This window comes from Callorhinus ursinus, unplaced genomic scaffold, assembly GCF_003265705.2.
Source record: "Callorhinus ursinus isolate GAN/ISIS: 27379988/994484 unplaced genomic scaffold, GSC_fseal_2.0 scaffold8, whole genome shotgun sequence".
In the NCBI taxonomy this organism is placed as follows: domain Eukaryota; kingdom Metazoa; phylum Chordata; class Mammalia; order Carnivora; family Otariidae; genus Callorhinus; species Callorhinus ursinus.
In genome coordinates, this window is record NW_027397070.1 from 14,539,151 (window position 1) to 14,557,529 (window position 18,379).

The 18,379-nt window shown below is 39.5% G+C and overlaps 1 protein-coding gene across 1 annotated transcript in view; it reads left to right on the forward strand.

Annotated features, from left to right (window-relative positions):
* The first annotated feature begins 1,087 nt into the window (after positions 1–1,087).
* Positions 1,088–18,379, forward strand: part of TTC6 (tetratricopeptide repeat domain 6) — a 202,793-nt gene continuing 185,501 nt past the window's right edge. The window contains exons 1-2 of the mRNA XM_025869141.2: positions 1,088–1,221; positions 11,110–12,072. Of these exons, the coding sequence (XP_025724926.1) occupies positions 11,125–12,072 (948 nt within the window). The 5' untranslated portion in view covers positions 1,088–1,221; positions 11,110–11,124. The remainder of the gene's footprint in view (positions 1,222–11,109; positions 12,073–18,379) is intronic.

An 18,379-nucleotide genomic window follows, 5' to 3' on the forward strand; every position in this document is an offset into this window, starting at 1 on the left:
GCATCCATAAGCACTATAGTTTTTGCTCTCTTGGTTTTTAAACCTTATATGATGATTTCATTTGTATGTGGAATTTAAGGAACAAAACAGGTGAACATAGGGAGAGGGAAGGAAAAATAAAATAAGATAAAAACAGAGAGGGAGGAAAACTATAAGAGACCCTTAACCACAGGAAACAAACTGAGGGTTGTTGGAGGGGAGATGGGTGGGGTGTGGGGTAACTGGGTGATGGGCATTAAGGAGGCCAGTTGATATAATGAGCACTGGGTGTTATATGCAACTGATGAATCACTAAATTCTATGTTAGTTATGTTAACTATGTTAACTAAATTGAATTTAAATAAAAAATTTAAAAATAGACCTTACATGAATGGAATTGTACAGTGTGTACTCCTTATGTTGACATATTAGCTCATAGAAATTCATCTATGTTGTTTCCCACAGATGAAGGTTGTTCACATTCTTTATTGTATTTTATGAATATACCACAATTAATTTATGCACCCTACGTTTGATGGACGTTTGGATATTTACCAGTTTTTAGCTATTATGAGTGAAAGTGCTATGAATATTGGTGTACATGTTTCTTGGTGCATGTTTACATGCATTTCTATTGGGAGTGGAATTGCTGGGTCCTAGAGTATGTGTGTATTCAACTTGAATAGATAATGCCAATTATTGCTTCTTATAACCTTTTTTATCTTGGACATCAGAAAACTCTGAACATGCTGAATCCAGGATTCTAATAGGAACTCTCCAGAAGTCTGAATCTCATGCCTCCAGCATAATTTGTTTAAATGTATAAAAAACGAGTGCCAAGTAAGTAGTTGGTTTAATGGGGGCAAGAACGGCCGATCTAGGAGACTCCAGGCCAGGAGGCTCTTTGGGACCAGAAAGTTCACAGCCCAGAAAGCAGAGGGAGCTCAGCTTGGGTTTTGGCTTCTGGTCCAAGGGCGCTCTTGGAGCTAGTTCCGCGAAGCAGAAACGGGCGGGCTGGGACCCACAGCGCGGAGGGATCCACAAGAGCCAGAGCCAGGGCGCGAGGCGGGGTGGACGCGCTGCTTGTTGCCGAGCAACGGAGCGCGTTCTTCCTTCCAGTAGAGCCTGTCCGAGCCCACCCGGCCGCTCGGCCCCAAGAAGGTCGGTAGGATACACCGCTGCGACGCGGCTTTGTCAACCTTCTCGCCAACTGAATGGGAGCAGAGGCGTCCCGACAGGCGGGTGAGAGGCGGACTGGGGCGCTGGTGACTTCGTCTGGGAGGCTGTGGGAAGAGGAGGCTGCGATATTTGGGCGGAGCACTCGTCGCCTCCCGTTCTGCCTCTTTAATCCACGCTAATCTCTGAGAAAATCAGCGTAGAAAATAGGGCTGGAGTTGGAGAAGGGATTGGGGCTGGAGTAGGGGCTGGGATGCCCTCGGGAAGAGTGAAAACCTGGCGGAACGGAAAGATAGGTAGATTGTGACGACCATCTGGTGGGGAAAGGAAAAGGAGTTAGGAAGGCGAAAGACAGGAAGGAGTTAGAGGGAATGGGGCGAGGGAGAAAGGTCACAGTGGAGGGAATTTAATTTCCAGCGGCCTGACCTTTCCTGGTATCCCTTGACAGGGGCTGGTTGTTTTGGGTAAGCCTTACGCACCATTAGGTGATGTCCCCCACTGAGATCTGTGTGTCTAATTTTGAAATAGGAAGCTGTTTTCTGAGTGTGGCCCAAAAACTCTTTGGTGGGCAGTGGGACACTGTAAGGCTTAAGGCAAGGATTATCTAGCATCCAAGACCACAGATCCACAGTGAAACTATTGTGAACTACCACTGCAAGAGTGTAAAGGAGTTCAGTAGTTCTTTTTCTTATTCAACATTCAAATATAAAATTTCAACAAATTGTTTTTTTCCTGTTTACAGCTTTATAAAGGTATAATTTATATTCCATAAACTGCAGAGAACGTACAGATTAGTAGTTAGTGTAATGTATTACAATATAATGTACAGGTGTACAATTTGATAAGTTTCGACAGATTTATACACCTTTGAAACAATTACTGCAATCAAGATAACTGAACCTTTTTTCCCCCAAGTTTTTATTTGAAATCCTGATAACTGAACCTTTTCATTCATCTGCTCCCTTTGGTATCTGCCCCTGTTTTCACCTGCTCCTACTGCCCCCAACCAACTACTGATCTGCCATGGGACACCACAGATTAAGTTGCATATTCTAGAATTTTATACAAATGGAAGCATACAATATATACTGTCTTGTATCTGGCTTCCTTTACTCAGCATAATGATTTGCCAGGACCTTTGCCTTGATTACTGTACTGTAGCTTTATAGTAAGTTTTGAAATTGGATCATGTTAAGTCCTCACGTTTTTTAAAAAAATCATTTTAACGATTTTAAGTTATTTGAATTTGTGTATACATTTTAGAATCAGCTTGTAATTTCTGTAAAAAAAAAAAAGCCTGCTGGAATTTTGATTGGGATTGCATGTAATCTATAAATCTATTTGGGGAGAATTGCCATCTTAACAGTGTTGAGTCTTCTAGTTAACAAACATGGTTTGGAATTTTATGTAGGTCTTTAATTTCTCTTAGCAATGTTTTGTAATTTTCAGTGTGGAGATTTTGGACATCTTTTGTTGGATTCATCCTCAAGTATTTTATGTCTTTTTGGGCATTATTTTCCAATTGTTTGATACTAGCATATTAAAATACGGTTGATTTTGTGTGTTATATTGTATCATACAACCTTGATAAGTCACTTGTAGGCAACTAGGGATTGTTTGTAGATTTCTTGGAATTTTTGACCTAAAAATCATGTCACTGCAAATAGGAACAGTTTTACATTTTCCTTTCCAATCTATCCCTTTTATTTCCTTTCCTTGCCATATTGCAATGGCTAGGACCTCCAGAACAATGTTGAATAGATGTGATGAGTTGAGGCACTTCTTAATATTTTGTTAATGGATACAAAGGTGTCCACCTACTTGCTTTCATAAACAGTGTTACAGTGAACAATGTTAAAAAAAAAGTTGAGGCACTTTTGCCTAGTTTTCAATTTTAGCAGGAAAGCAAAAATATAATGTTAGCTGTAAGTTTTTTTTGTAAATTCTCTTAATCAGATTGATGTTCCATATGAAGCATATTTGCACAGTTATTTCTTTATTATTATCATGAATGGGTGTTGGATTTTGTCAAATGATTTTCCACTATCCATTGAAACGATCATATGCTTTCTTCTATTTTCTGTTCATACTGTGAACTATGTTGATTTTCCAAATGTTAAATCAATTTTTCAACCCTGGGATAAACTCTATATGATCAGAATATATTATACTTTAAAAAATATACTTTTGGATTTGATACACTAATATTTTATTAAAGATTTCTGGATCTATATTTGTGAGGGATATTGGTAACATAATTTCCCTTTTAAAAAATGCCTTTGTGAGGTTTGGTATTATGGTTATGTAAGTCTCAGAAAATGTTACCATATTTTCTGAAAATATTTGTGTAAGTTTGGTGTTATTTCTTTCTTGGCTGCTTGAGAGAACCATCTGTGCCTGGAAGTGTCTTTGTGGTAAGATTTTTGGTAATGAATAATCTTACTTAATATAGGACCATTAGGATTTTCTGTTTCTTATGTTAATTTTGGTAAATTGAGAATTTCAGGGATTTGACCATTTTATCTAAATTGTTGGATTTGTTGCTATAAAGTTGTTATATATTTTTTTTAAGATTTTATTTAATTATTTGAGAGAGAGAATGAGATAGAGAGAGCATGAGAGGGGGGAGGGTCTGAGGGAGAAGCAGACTCCCTGCTGAGCAGGGGAGTCCGATGCGGGACTCGATTCTGGGACTCCAGGATCATGACCTGAGCTGAAGGCAGTCGCTTAACCAACTGAGCCACTCAGGCGCCCCTATATTTTCTTATTACCCTTTAATATCTTTAGGATCTGTAGTGAAAAGCGTTTTTTATTCCTGATATTGGTGATTTTATTCTGTCTTGTTTATTCTTAAACTGTCTAGGTAGGGGTTTTAAGAATTTTGTTGATGTTATTAAAGAACCAGCTCTTGGCTTTTAATTTTCTCAGTTATATTTCTGTTTTCTGTTTGATTGATTTATGTCCTTATATCCTTCTGTTTACCTTGGGTGTACTTTACTCTTCTTTTTCTAGATTCTTAAGGTAGAACCTTAGGTTATTGATTTTAGACCTTCTTCTTGATTTAAGCCCTTAAGCTGTACTATTCCTTTTAGTCACTACTTTAGCTGCATCCCACACATTTTGGATATGTTGTACTTTCATTATTATTTAGTCTAAAATATTTTCTAAGATTTAATATTTTTTGTATTCCATTTTACTATTGATTTTTTTTGTTACACTTCTTTGTATTGCTTTAAAAAATTGTTTCTCTAGGAATTATATACATGCTTAACATTTCACAGTGTGGAGTTATATATCGAACTAGTTCACATAAAATGCAGAACCCTTACAACCATAGTTACCTTATTGGCCCCATCCCAGTCTTTTTGGTTCTTGTGATATGTGTTGCATCTATGTATACAAACACCCCACAAGACAATGTGATTTTCATACAATTGGAAAAAAGAAACAAGACTAAAAAATGGTCTTTTAAACTTAACCCAGATATTTATCATTTCTAATCTTCATTCATTCCTGAAGATTCAGATTTTCCTCTTGTGTAATTTCCCATCAGTCTGAAGAAATTTCTTTATTATTTCTTACAGTTTTCTAGTCTGCTGGTGAGCAATTCTTTTAGTTTTCTTGTATCTGAATATATCTTCATATCGTTTTCATTTTTTAAAGAATATGCTTGTTAGATATATAATTCTGTGTTGACAGTACTTTGCTTTTTTTAGCATATTACAAATCTTGTTTCACTGTCTTTTGGTTTCAGTGGTTTTTAATGGGAAGTTTTTGTCATTTGAATTGCTTCCCCATAAATAACATATTGTTTTTCTCTGTCTGCTCTCAGTATTTTATCTTTGTCTTTGATTTCCAGTAGCTTATGTGCGGTTTTCTTTGGCTTTATCCTGCTTGGAATGTACTGGGTTTCATGATTCTATAGATTTAGGTATTTCTTCAGATTTGAGAGGTTTTCAGACATTATTTAAGTATTTTTTCATGCCATTCTCCCCTCTCCCTTTAGGATACTGCTTACCCATATGTTAGAATTTGTGATACTGCTTCACGAGGCTCTGACAGTGTTCCCTGCACCTCCCCCCGGCCCTGGCTTTTTTTCTTTCTCTTTTAAATATTGGATAATTTTTGTTGATTTATCCGCCAATTCACTGACTCTTTTCTCTGACTTCTCCATTCTGTTAGTTCAATTTTTATTGAAAGTATTGTATTTTTCAGATACAAAATTTCTATTTTTTTATTTTTACTTCTTTTCTAAGATTTTCTATCTTTTTATTCATCATTAGCGTATATCCCTTTACTTCATTGAACATAGTTATAATAGTTGCCTTCAAGGCCTTGTTTAATAATTTCAACTTCTGTGTCATCTCTGGACTGGCATCTGTTCATTATGTTTGCCCTTGAGAATGGGTTACATTTTCCTGGATCTTTTTATGCCGAGCAGTTATTTTTCTTATATCCTGGACGTTGTTAATGTTATGTTGTGTAGACTCTGGATTCTGTTATATGCCTCTGAAGAATGTTGATGTTTTTCATTTGGCAGGCAAGTCACCAGGTTACACTCACTGTAAGCTCTATCTCACTCTCTATGATTGGAAGTTAAGTTCAGTTAAATCTCACTTTAGCCCTTTAAGCCATTGTGCTGCTTTGAGTTTGTCCTATGTATGCACAGTTCAGGGGTCATTCTAGACTTGTATGGGGTTTAGATACAGAATTAGGGGATTACATTCTCTGACTCTCTCTCCTTCAGGATTTTTTTCTCACTCCTCAGTGGTGGTTGTTGCCAGGGGTCTTTTCTCTGATTTGTCTGGCCAGAATGATGAAAGGCTTTCTATTAAAGTTTTTGCTACCTGCACTAGACCATTCTACAGTATGGATGGCATTTAGGGAAAGACTACAATAAACCTGGAAACTTGCCTCCAGACCAGTGTTTCCACAAGTGTCTACTCTCCTCCACAATTTGCCTGCTTTTGTTTACTTCTAAGGATCCTCAGGTATTTGTTTTTTATATTTTTCCCAGAGTTTATCAACTGTTATTAGTGGGGGATTTTCTGTAGGTGTAGATGTGGAACTCCAGCAAATTATTTTGAAATTGAAAGCATGCAACATTTAACATGTCAAAAACATGGTAATAATATAAAAACTCTTTTATTTTCCTATTTTGGCTATTTAAGTAAATTAGAAGAAGAAAGTTCAAGAAGGAAAGACAGAACATGGGGAGAAGAAAAAGGCAGGGAGATGTTTTGTTGTTCCATTGTCTGTTATGTATTTATGTTTGTATGTATATATGTATATCACAAAGTCTATGGGCGTATTCTAGGTACTGGTTTTAACAGTAGAATAAGTTTTAGAGTCTTGAAATTTCTATGGGCTTCTGAATAGTTTAGAAAAGAGCTTTTTGTGAGTTTGAAAACAGATTTTCTCTATTTTCTATATCATTTTTAACCAGCACAATATAAGTGTGAGTTACTATTATTGATATTATTAAGATTAAAGACAGCAAAACAAATATTACAGAAAGTATCAAAAAATAGAAAAAATACCATTATCTTATTCTTTTAGCAAAGTTGTTAAAATGATTATATACTACCTATTAAGCTTTTTCATAAATTATGATCAGTGTAAAAACAGATCTCACTTCTACCACTGCTATTTCAAAAACAAGTAATTGTTTTCAGAATATTTTTGTTTTTCTTGCAATATGAAGATTTTACCAGATGTGATAGACTTTCCTTGGACTTAGATGTTTCTTTTGGAACTTTTGTGTGCATTGGAAGTTGAGCTTGATTTGAAATTTAGGAAGCTAATCAAGATGATATTTGCCCATGGACCCAAGAGAACCTAAATCTTGTCCTTAATGTGTCACTCCTCCCACTGAGGTGCCCATGACTATATATAGAAGAGATCAAGGCCTCCATCTAACCAGCTGGCACTTTGGCCCGATTCTCAGTATAATAATCTGATGAACTAGGCCTAACATATGAAGGATTCCTTTTCCCGTGTGAGGTGGTTCCACGTAGCTTAGAACCAAATTATCTGGTGGTCTGCTCTGTTCATTTCTACCTTAGTTGATGTATAGAGCAGAGTATGGATATTCTGTTCCAATAGGAGGAACAGCCACGCCTGCAAGAACCAGAGAGCAACCTGCCCCAGAATCTAGAGAATCCACTAGTTTGCTCTCTTTGGGTTTCTAGCCATTTGTGGTTGGAGAAGTTGATTCTCATGTCTGATCACACCTTGTAGGAGAGGAAAGAAGGCTGGCTCTTGGCCTTTCTGACTACCTCACTGTTCAGGCACTGAACCTCCTGGGAGAGGAAAAAGAAAAAGGCCCAGAATTCCAATAATTGGGAAAGAAGCCAGAGAGTAAAATTACTGCTCAGGTTGTAAAGATTTCAAGCATGTTCTGTCCCATTTTAAAGTGTAAAGTAAACTTAACCTGGATTGTGAGCAGCAGGCTTGACACCGTAAAACTTTTGGGGACAGCTACATTATTTTTCCTTGAGACTCTCCAAACCAGAACTGGTCTCTTTCTTTTAATAAACTGCTAAAAATAAAATAAATTTAAACATGCTAAAAAAGAGAACATGTTATTTTCCCATGAGAGTGGATGTTTAAAAGTCATTTTACATATTTTGTAGTGTTGAGGGGTGGGTGGGGGGAAGAAAGACACCAAGCTTTGATGGACTGCCCCATTAGCTTTGAGATACCACCTGCCTTGAAAACACAAAAGAAGTTCCTGTCAAAGTTAGAAGTTCTATACCCTATTGGTTTATTTTTACATGTGAAGAGCAACTTTCCTTTAAAGAACTCAAGGGAATGTACTGAGAAATGTTGAACAATGAACACTTGATAAACTTCAGTAGCAAACCAAGAGCCTGAGAGAAGTTGGGATGGGAATACAAAGCAGGAACTAAGAAACAAAAGGGAAGTGCAGTTGGGAGACTCAAGTCAGATTCTCATCAGGTATTAATGTGCTTCTGTTCTGTGCTCTCTTCCAGTCACAGCCTTTTGTAGGAAGAAATGCAGATGGTGTCAGTGTGAGCATATTACCACCTGTGCAAACAATAATAGCCAAAACCCTATGAGGATGATTATACAGCATGTTTTATAAAAAGGGAAACTTCCTTAAGGGTTTTAGAAATCATTTCTAATATTCATATAGTATGGTGCAAAAAAGAGCAAACAGTATATTATTTTCACTTTTTAATATGAAATCTGGTTATGGATAGAACTGAACTCTTCAAGGTCTAGGCATTGGTGGAGATGGGTAGAGAAAGAAAGCCTATTGATTCCCAGGTGAGAGCTCTGCCATGTAGCAGGGTCTTCTGTTTGAGAATCACCGGCAGATATTAGAGATTAAAAGCAATATGATTCTTTTTAGAGGCTAAATAAGATGTTTTGTTCATATTGACCATACTGCCTGGTAAATGAATAAATCTAATTGTGAAGGTAATTTTTTTAATGAATTAATCTTAAATCCAACCAAGAATGTGGATAAGATGATAAGCAAAGAAATGCAAAGTAAAATAAAATTTTTTGCAGTCTTAAATCCATCTTATTTTGGTATATGGCATAAAATTAGGTATAATTCCCTCCCCACCCCCAAATAATCAACCAATTGCCTCAGCACAACTTATTGAATAATTCTTATTGCCAATTTAATGCTGTCTTTACAATATAACTCATAGTGTTTTTAATTCTTTTGCTCAGTCTACATGATGATTCTAGCAGTAGTATATCCGTTTTAATTCTTATATCTGTGTAAGTTTTAATTATCTTGTTAGACAAGTGCTCCCTCATTTCCCTTTTTCAAAATTTTGCCTAATCTATCCTGTTTGTTTATTTTTATTTTTGTTTTTTTTAAAGATTTTATTTATTTATTTGACACACACAGAGAGAGATAGTGAGAGAGAGAGAGAGAGCACAAGCAGGGGGAGCAGCAGGCAGAGGGAGAGGGAGAAGCAAGCTCTCTGCTGAGCAGGGAGCCCGATGTGGGACTTGATCCCAGGACCCTGGGATCATGACTGAGCCTGAAGGCAGCTGCTTAACTGACTGAGCCACCCAGGCGCCCTAATCTATCCTGTTTATTACTTCAAATGAGTCCAGAATTACTTTTCAGAGTTCAAAAATAGAATTTTTAGATTTTGATTATGATGGCATTAAACCAATACAGTATTTTGGAAAGACCTTATATAATTAAAATATTTGATTTTTTTCACCATGGTCATTAACTATTTAGTCACATCTTTCCTTTATGTCCGGTAAAATTGTAATAATTTATTCATGCAGTTTCAGTACATTTCTCATTATGTTTATTGCTAGATACTTATTCTTTTAAAAAATTGTAAATGGAATTTTAATCACTGTGTTTTTGAATGGATCATTTTGGTATAAAGGAAGTTACTGGGTTTTGCATAAAATTAAAAAAAAATTAAAGCCTTGCAGAAGTCGATTATAATTCTAAATAGTTCTTTGGTTTAGATCTTCTAGGTAGATAATCATATTTGCAAATAATGATATTCCGGAGGTGTTTCTGCTTTATTTTTTTTTTTTCAAAGAACCTTGGCCTTGGGTTTCCTAAAAATAAACAAATTCGTTTTTCTAATTCATTATTCTTACTTTTATTTTCATTGTTTTACTCTTATTTCTTAAAACTCCTCTCTTCTTGGCTTCTGTGGAACTCTTCTCCCCATTTTCCTCTGTGTTGCTCCTGCTCAGCCCACCTCCCAGAGATGAATCTCACCTACCAAAGAATCTGTCATTGGGCCCTTCCTTCTCTATTTATATTTCCTGTTAGCCTGGCTTTTGTTAATGACCTCTGATCTCTCAGGATCTGAAAATCCACTTAATGATCATAGATGAACTGTCCCTGATGAATACCAGTTTTTTAAAAATTATGGTCATAAATACACATTACATAAAATTTACCATTTTAACCATTTTTAAGTGTACAAGTCACTGAATAGCAGAAGCTTTATTGTGTACTTGGCTATGACCAAGATTTCAAGATGATTCAAATTCCTATTTTATGAACGATCTTTAATTGCTTCCATTTATTTCTTCTCATTGGCCAGATCCTATCAGTTTTACCTTGTTATGTCTCTGTTTTCACTCTGCTCTGTTACCAAGGCCAGGTCTTATGCTCAAGCTGTGGAGACTCTTACTGGCCTCCTTCCCTTTATTCTTTGTCCCATTCAATATCCCTCAAGCACCAGATCCTATCAAGCCATATTCTGTTAAAAGTTTTTGAATGGTTTTCAGTAGCCAAGAGAAAAAGTACAAATATTTGGCATTCAAGGCCTCATGATCTGGCTGTAGCCTACCTTGTTGCTGATCACCTCTCTCCCTTCATACAGTCTGCTCTAGCTCAGGAGACATATTGAGGGAAGTGGGCTGGGTAAGGGATGGAGACACTCAGGACCAGTTGGAGAAGGAAGAGGAAACTGCCATCTTGCCCCGAGAATAAGGATTTGGCCTTTGCATTGCCAGAGCCTTCATTTTTTTTTTTTTCTCCCCAGAGAACCTGCTAATCTGGAATTTTATGTGAAAATCTCTCAATTTAAAATTGTTGTTACAAATTAGTATCTTTGAAAAACTTGGAGCAATTGAAAAATCTCTTTGTGGGCTAGATCCATGTCACAGTTGATGGCAGGGTTTCTTTAGATTCTCTCTGTCTCTCTTGTCTGGAATTGGGACATTACATTATAGTCTAAAGAAATGTTAAATCCAATAAGAGTTTCAAAAATTCCCACTGTAAAAAGGTTACTGCTTTAAAGGTTTTCCATGGTTCCTGTGAAAAGGCCAATAGTCGGATTTAAAATGATAAAAACTAATACCACCCACTTGTGCCTCTGGGAGCACACCGAGCGTTCTACCCTAAGAGGCTTTTTTTGAGCTGGATTTGCATTTATTGACATGAGTTTTGTTATAGGTATGTAATATATTGTTATTTCACAGGACAAATTAGTCAAGATGTCCACAGTTTCGAAGCATTTTCGACTGAAATGCAAAGAAGAATCGTACATCTTTAAAGAGCTGGGGAAGATGCGACAGGAAACTAAAAAGGATCTTCTTCGATTCAAGCAGAAGTTGGCCTCCAAGCCGGCTGTGGATGAAGCCTCAGTGTGCGGCCTCCAGGCCCCCTGCCCTGCTCCTCCTGGGGAGAAGGTCAGCGCCACCTACGATGGACCCCAAAAGCCATCACGGTCCCCTCGAGCTAAAGGCCCTACGACCCCCGCTGCGGCCCTCCTGCAGCAGGCGCCCCGAGGCGCAGTGCGGCCCCCGGCCCCGAGCGAGGTGGCCGCTCCCGGGAAGACCCGGCCGTTTCGCCCGCACGACTTCTACTTGCGGAGCTCTGCGTTCCTCCGGCACCAGCCCCAGAAAAAGCCGCCGGTCATCGCCTCCAGGGCTGGCACGTCGAGACCGTTAGTCCCGATGCCGCCACCTGCGGCAAGGGAGAGGCCCGGGGCGTGCCGGGGCCCAAGGAGCCCGCGGCCCACGGGCCCCAAGCCCGTCCTGTACCCAGGCCGGGAGCGCGCCGCGAAACGGGAGACGGCCGCGCTCGCAGAGGCCCGCCAGGCCAAACCCAGGAAGGGCAGCTCCGTTTCCAGCCAGGAGGGCGACGCGGAGTCGGGCGGCCGGCGGAGGAGAGCCCGGAGTCATGCCCTCTCCGTGAGCTCGGGCTCAGCCAGCCAGCGGCGGGAAGCGCGCGGATCAGTTTCCGAAAGCCATCCGGGGAGCATTCCGCAGGGCGACTCGTGGGAGGCCGCCCCGCAGGCCGCGCAGCCGGTGCGAGTGATCCCGACATCCATAGAGGAGATCATCGCCTCACGGCAGTCGGAGGCCCAGCTGGCCTCCGACCAGACTATCAAAGAGCTCATACAGAGTGTCCTCGGCCAGAACTACGACATTAACATGGAAGTAGGTGAACCAGAAGAAGAGTTAATATTTCTCCTGGGTAAATGCAACTTTAGGAAACATTCATAGCATATTTAAGTGCATATGGTGTGTTACAAGCTAGACAAGCTAGACAAAACACTGGGGTGTTATTCAAGCGCTTTGAATTTGGAATTCGAATTTTTGAATATTCCATCAAGGGGGAGTGTCCACTGTTTCAGTGAAAGAAATTGAGAGGTTATCTCAAAAATTAGCTCAAAGCACATTGGTTGTAGACCTGAGTAAGACATCACTGGTAACCTTTCGTTTCAAAGTCTTTGTGACTATCTAGTATTGAAATAACAGAACAGATGTTTTATATGGAAAACTCAGTCATTTTCTGTTATAACTTAACATTAGCAGTACATTTTTATACTAAGCAGATCAATATATTACTACTAAGAAGTTGAATTTGTAGTTCTGTGACATTTTTAGTGAAAATCACTCTCTTAAAATATATATATTTTTAAGATTTTATTTATTTGACAGAGAGAGAGGTGAGAGAAAGCAGGAGGCAGGGAGGAGGGAGGGGCAGAGAGAAGGGGAGAGGGTGAGGGAGAGGCAGGCTCCAGGCTGAGCAGGGAGCCCAGGATCATGACCTGAGCCAAAGGCAGACACTTAACTTACTGAGCCACCCAGGCGCCCCTCTCTTAAAATGTTTTTTAAAAATTTACTTCCTAGGCCTTCCCAGTTATAGAGATTATAAGTGATTCTTGTGTGCCAAGCAAAATGAGACACAGTTTGTGTGCATTTTGTCCCAACAACCTCATTAGGTGGATACCTGTAAAAGCCCCATTTTACATAGGATCTTTCCTAGCTTTAGTGATGTTAAAGGATTGGCTCAGTGTCCAAACTAAGGAATGGCAGAGCTGGGATTCTACCCAGGTGGACATACCCCAGAGACTGGACTGGAAACATGCCAGAACTGTCCATTTCTTGATTGTGATATGTCCCCAGGAGGGAGCAAAGCTAGATAGGGTTATAGGTTATGATATTTTGTCCATTACATAGACTGCTGTGGCAGGGACATTCAAAGCAAAAATAGTAACAAGGGAATCTGAGTCCCACAGAAAGAGAGAGGGAGAAGGGAAGGGGGGAGAGTGGAGGGAAGGGGAGGGAAAAAGAAAAAAAGAGACATAGGTTTTTTGAGAATGGCAATGAGGATGACCTAAGAGGGAAGATTCTGTTACTGTTCTGGGCTGTGGCACCAAACTTCTTGTTAGTACACAGAATCCTGCTGCCACATTTTGTCTTTAAAAAAGTTTCAGCCCCAAAATACACTCTAGGCTGTAAGGAATGTGATCATAAAGCCCATTAGGGAACAAAAACATGTAAGGACAAGAGTCCCCAGTGTCGTCTTTGACCTAATGTTTGTCAGCAGAATAGGACAAATGTTTTCAGTTAAGACCGACATCTCCTCACAGTTACTCAACAGATCAGTGTGGCTGCTTTAGGGCTGTGTCAAAATGAGGATTTCTTTTCTTTTCTTTTTTTATTATCTTCAGTTAGTCACTGTGTAGTACATCATTAGTTTTTGATGTAGTATTCAACCATTCATTAGTTGCTTATAACACCCAGTGCTCATCATAACACGTGCCCTCTTTTTTTTTTTTTTTGAAGATTTTATTTATTTATTTGACAGAGAGGGAGACAGCTAGAGAGGAAACACAAGCAGAGGGAGCAGGAGAGGGAGAAGCAGGCTTCCCGCCGAGCAGGGAGCCCGATGCAGGGCTCGATCCCAGGACCCTGGGATCATGACCTGAGCCGAAGGCAGACGCTTAACAACTGAGGCACCCAGGTGCCCCAACATGTGCCCTCTTTAATACCTATCACCCGGTTACCCCACTCCTCTCGAAAACCTCAGTTTGTTTCCTGGAGTCCAGAGTCTCACATGGTTTGTCTCCCCCTCTGATTTCTCCCCCTTCAGTTTTCCCTCCCTTCCCCTGTGGTCCTCTGTACTGTTCCCTATGTTCCCCATATCAGTGAGACCATATGATAATTGACTTTCTCTGCTTGACTTATTTCACGTAGCATAATCCCTTCCAGTTCCATCCATGTTGCTGCAAATGGTGGGTATTCATCCTTTCTGATGGCTGAGTCATATTCCATTGTATATATGGACCACATCTTCTTTATCCATTCATCTGTTGAAGGGCATCTTAGCTCCTTCCACCATTTGGCTATTGCGGACATTGCTGCTTTGAACATTGGGGTGCATGAGCCCCCTTTTTTCACTACATCTGTATCTTTGGGATAAATACCTAGTAGTGTACTGCTGGGTCGTAGGGTAGCTCTATTTTTAACATCTCGTGGAACCTCTGTACTGTTTTCCAGAGTGGCTGTACCAGCTTGCATTCCCACCAAAAGTTTAAGAAGGTTCTGCTTTCTCCACATCCTCACCAACATTTGTTGTTTGCTGTCTTGTTAATTTTTGCCATTCTAACTGGTGTAAGGTGGTATCTCATTGTGGTTTTGATTTGTATTTCCCTGATGGCTAGTGATGTTTAGCATTTTTTCATGTGTCTGTTAGCCATTTGTATGTCTTCTTTGGAGAAGTGTCTGTTCATGTCTTCTGCCCATTTTTTGACTGTATTATCTGTTTTTGAGTGTTGAGTTTGAGAAGTTCTTTATAGATCTTGGATACAAGCCCTTTATCTGTAATGTCATTTGCAAATATCTTCTCCCATTCCGTGGGTTGCCTCTTGGTTTTGTTGACTGTTTCCTTTGCTGTGCAGAAGCTTTTTATCTTGATGAAGTTTCAAAATGGGGATTTCTAATTAGCTTTTGTGTGGGTCTCACAGAAAAAAGGCATTAGGGATGTGCACTGGTGAGCCTTAATAGAGAGAACAGAGGTCTCAGTGCCTGCCCCTGTACGAAATAACTCTGTGACATAGTCAGGGTACTTGACACGGAGAGGGGCCCATATTAGAAACTGGCTCAGAGTCCTGCACAGTTGGGAAAAGTTACCTTTTCAGAGCAAGGGCCATAAGAGAGGAATGCCCTTGCTCTGAAATCCATTTTGGAGGGTTCAAATAGAGTAAAATGTAAGAAGAAATGAGGAATGAATACCAGGACAGTGAGTTCTGTTCTTTCTGACATTTTATTTGTTTTGTGTATCCGTTTGTGGTGCTTCAGCCACCTGGATTGTTCAATGTAGAGGAGGGGCCTGGAGCATTAGAGTCAGGAACCAGGGGCACTAGCGCTGTGTTACAGGACTTAGCCTGTATCAAATGCCTTAGTCCATCCCTCTTTTCCCTTATATTGATTTTTAGTGCTTTCATGATTTTTAGTGCTTTGGTGATTTCATTCTTCCTTTTTAAATTTTGCCTTTCTCCACCCCAACAATTCCAGAGGACAGAGCTCTGCATTATTTTGAATAAAAGTGCTTTCAAAAGTTTTATTAGGATAAGAAATGGCTGTGGCTGCCTGGGTAGGTGATAGATTGTAATAAAAAATACAGGTGTAAAAGTGGTGTCTAAGTTATGATTTTAAAAAATTCCTAAGATTAGAATAAGGACATTTGTTTGAAACATTTGTAATTTATATAAACAACATCCTTTCCAGGATAAGCAAGGAATATGGCTCTTCACTTTAGATATTTTACCTTGGAATCACACAGCAATTCTCAGAGGGAAAGCCGGAGGTAAAGACAATATTGGCAGGCTGTGTTGTCTTTGTTTAGAGCTTGGGCGAGGCCATTCCAGACCTGACATTCAGAATTTCACAAACAATAGGTCAAAAGTTGCACAGAATACCTGAAGATTGAATTTAGCTGTCAAATGTAGGTCAAACATCTAAACCAAGTTTTCTCATCCTTAACACTACTTACATTTTGGGTTAAATAATTCTTTGTTGTGGGTGGCTGATCTGTGAATTGTAGGTTATGGATGCCAGTAGCATAATCCTCTTGCTCTCCTTCCTCACCCCCTGCCCAAATCATGACAATCAGAATATATATATGTTGCTAAATGAGACCCTGGAGAGTAGGGCACCCTCCCTCCGCACATTGAGAATCACTGGCCTAAACAGTATGAATACACCATGGCAGGAAGAATAGAAATGTTATATGGTCCTATGTTTGCTTTACCGAGGAATCAGTTACTCACAACATACATTCTGATTATATGAGACTAAAGTTCAGAGACTATCTTCCAGATGTTAACTGAGGTTGAAGGAACCAGCCCATCCTTGCTCCTTTCATGTGTAGCTGCTTTTTGCCGCAAAGCTCAAAAGAAAAATGGCTTTAACATGACCTAGGTAAGAAAGAATTCATGTTCCAAGATCTTTCATGAACAAATAATATGTAGCCCACAAATGTTATATCACGAAATTTATACCTACTTCCACTTCAGGAAAGATGAAATAGATGTACTTTCCCCTATTTCTTCCATACAACTAAATATGCTATATATAAGACAAATATGAGAGTCCTCCAAAAGGTGGAGAGGGGAAGACAGATTGGCTAGGGACTTTGGGTTCCAAGGAATCACAAGCATCACAAAGAAGTGATGCTTCTTTGGGCTTTCTTTTTTGCTTCATATCCTCTGGACTTGAGATAAAGAAGCTGGCAAACTAGGAATGTCAATGGATGCAGAAAACGCTCCAGCAAAAGCCAGCTCTCTTTAGCCAAGGGATCAAGAAAGGCAAAGACTAGAAAGACAACATTTTTAGACAATAACTGTGCTACTCAAACCAGAAACAGCAGAAAAAAAAAAATCTATGGCCCCATCCCCACACCCACCAGCCATTGCTGAATGGGGATCCTGGACTGTCAGTCTCACCAGGCTGTAACAAGTTACCCCAACCTTCTCCCCACTGAGGTGGTGTCAGTGGAAAGTTAAGACTTTCAACAATGCTCAGCAGTAAAGAGGCTGCCCTCTCCACTTTCCCTGTGTCACTGGAGGCCATTTGGGGAACAGTAAGGAGATACCCCTATCCCTTACAACTAGGATGGTGTCAGTAGATGCCTAGTGGGACCCAGAACTCCTACTCCCACTCAGCAATAACAAGGAAGCCCCCACCCCTGGTGTCAACAGAGACAAAGTTGGAACCTGGACTACTACCCCTACCTGGCAGTAATGCCCTCCTCCCAACTACCCCTTTTAGAGTAATGCCATAGGAAGCCAGCTAAAATAGGAAGTTTAAATGAGATCCAGACTCTCATAATACCCAAATGTCTAGGTTTCAGTAGAAAATAATTTGTCGTACTAAGAACCAGGAATATCTTGACTTGAAAGAAAAAATGATAATTAATAGATGCCAACACTGAGATGGCAGAGATGTTAGAATTATCTGACAAAGATTTTAAAATGGCCCTCAAAAAAATGCTTCAGTGAGCAATTATGAGCACACTTGAAACAATGAAAAAATAGAGTTAGCAGAGAAATAGAAAGTCACAGTAAAATCAAAGATATAAAGAGGAACCAAAGGAAATTTTTAAAGATTTTATTTATTTATTTGAGAGAGAGAGAGAGCATGTGAGCACATGAATGCAAGCAGGGGGAGGGGCAGAAGGAGAGGGAGAAGAAGAGGAAAAGAATCCCAAACAGACTCTGTGCTGAGCATGGAGCCCAACGCAGGGCTCAATCCCACAATGCTGAGATCATGACCTGAGCTGAAATCAAGAGTCAGATGCTCAACTGACTCAACCACCCAGGTGCCCAATCAAAGGAAATTTTTAGAACTGAAAATACAATAAGTGAAACAAAACCCCAGTTGATGGCTAAACAGCTGAATGGAGAGGATAGAGGAAAGAAACAGTGAATTTGAAGATGGCATTTGAAGATGGAATACAACTTACTCAACTGGAACAACAGAGAGACAATAGACTGAGAAAAAAAAATGCATACAACCTGAGAGACCTATGGGACTATCACAAAAGATCTAACTTTGTGTCATCAAGATCCTGGAAACTGAGTGAACCCCAAACCAAAGAAACCCAAAAGAATCCACAAAATAGTCAAACTATATATAACAGTCAAACTTCTGAAAATTAAAGAAAACAATGAAGCCTTTAAAGCAGTGAAGAGAGAAACAGTGTGTTACCTATGGAGGAAAACAACTTGAATGACAGTGATTTCTCATTAGAAACCATGAAAGCCAGAAGAAATAGGTACAATATTTTTCAAGTGCTGAAAAAAAAGCACTGTATATCCAGAATTCTGTATCCAGTGAAATTATTCTTCAGGAATTGAAGGGGAGATCAAGACATTCTCAGAGAATTTGTCAATAGCAGTCCTACCTTAAAGAATGGCTAAAATAAATTCTCTAAAGAGAAAGGAAATTATTCAAA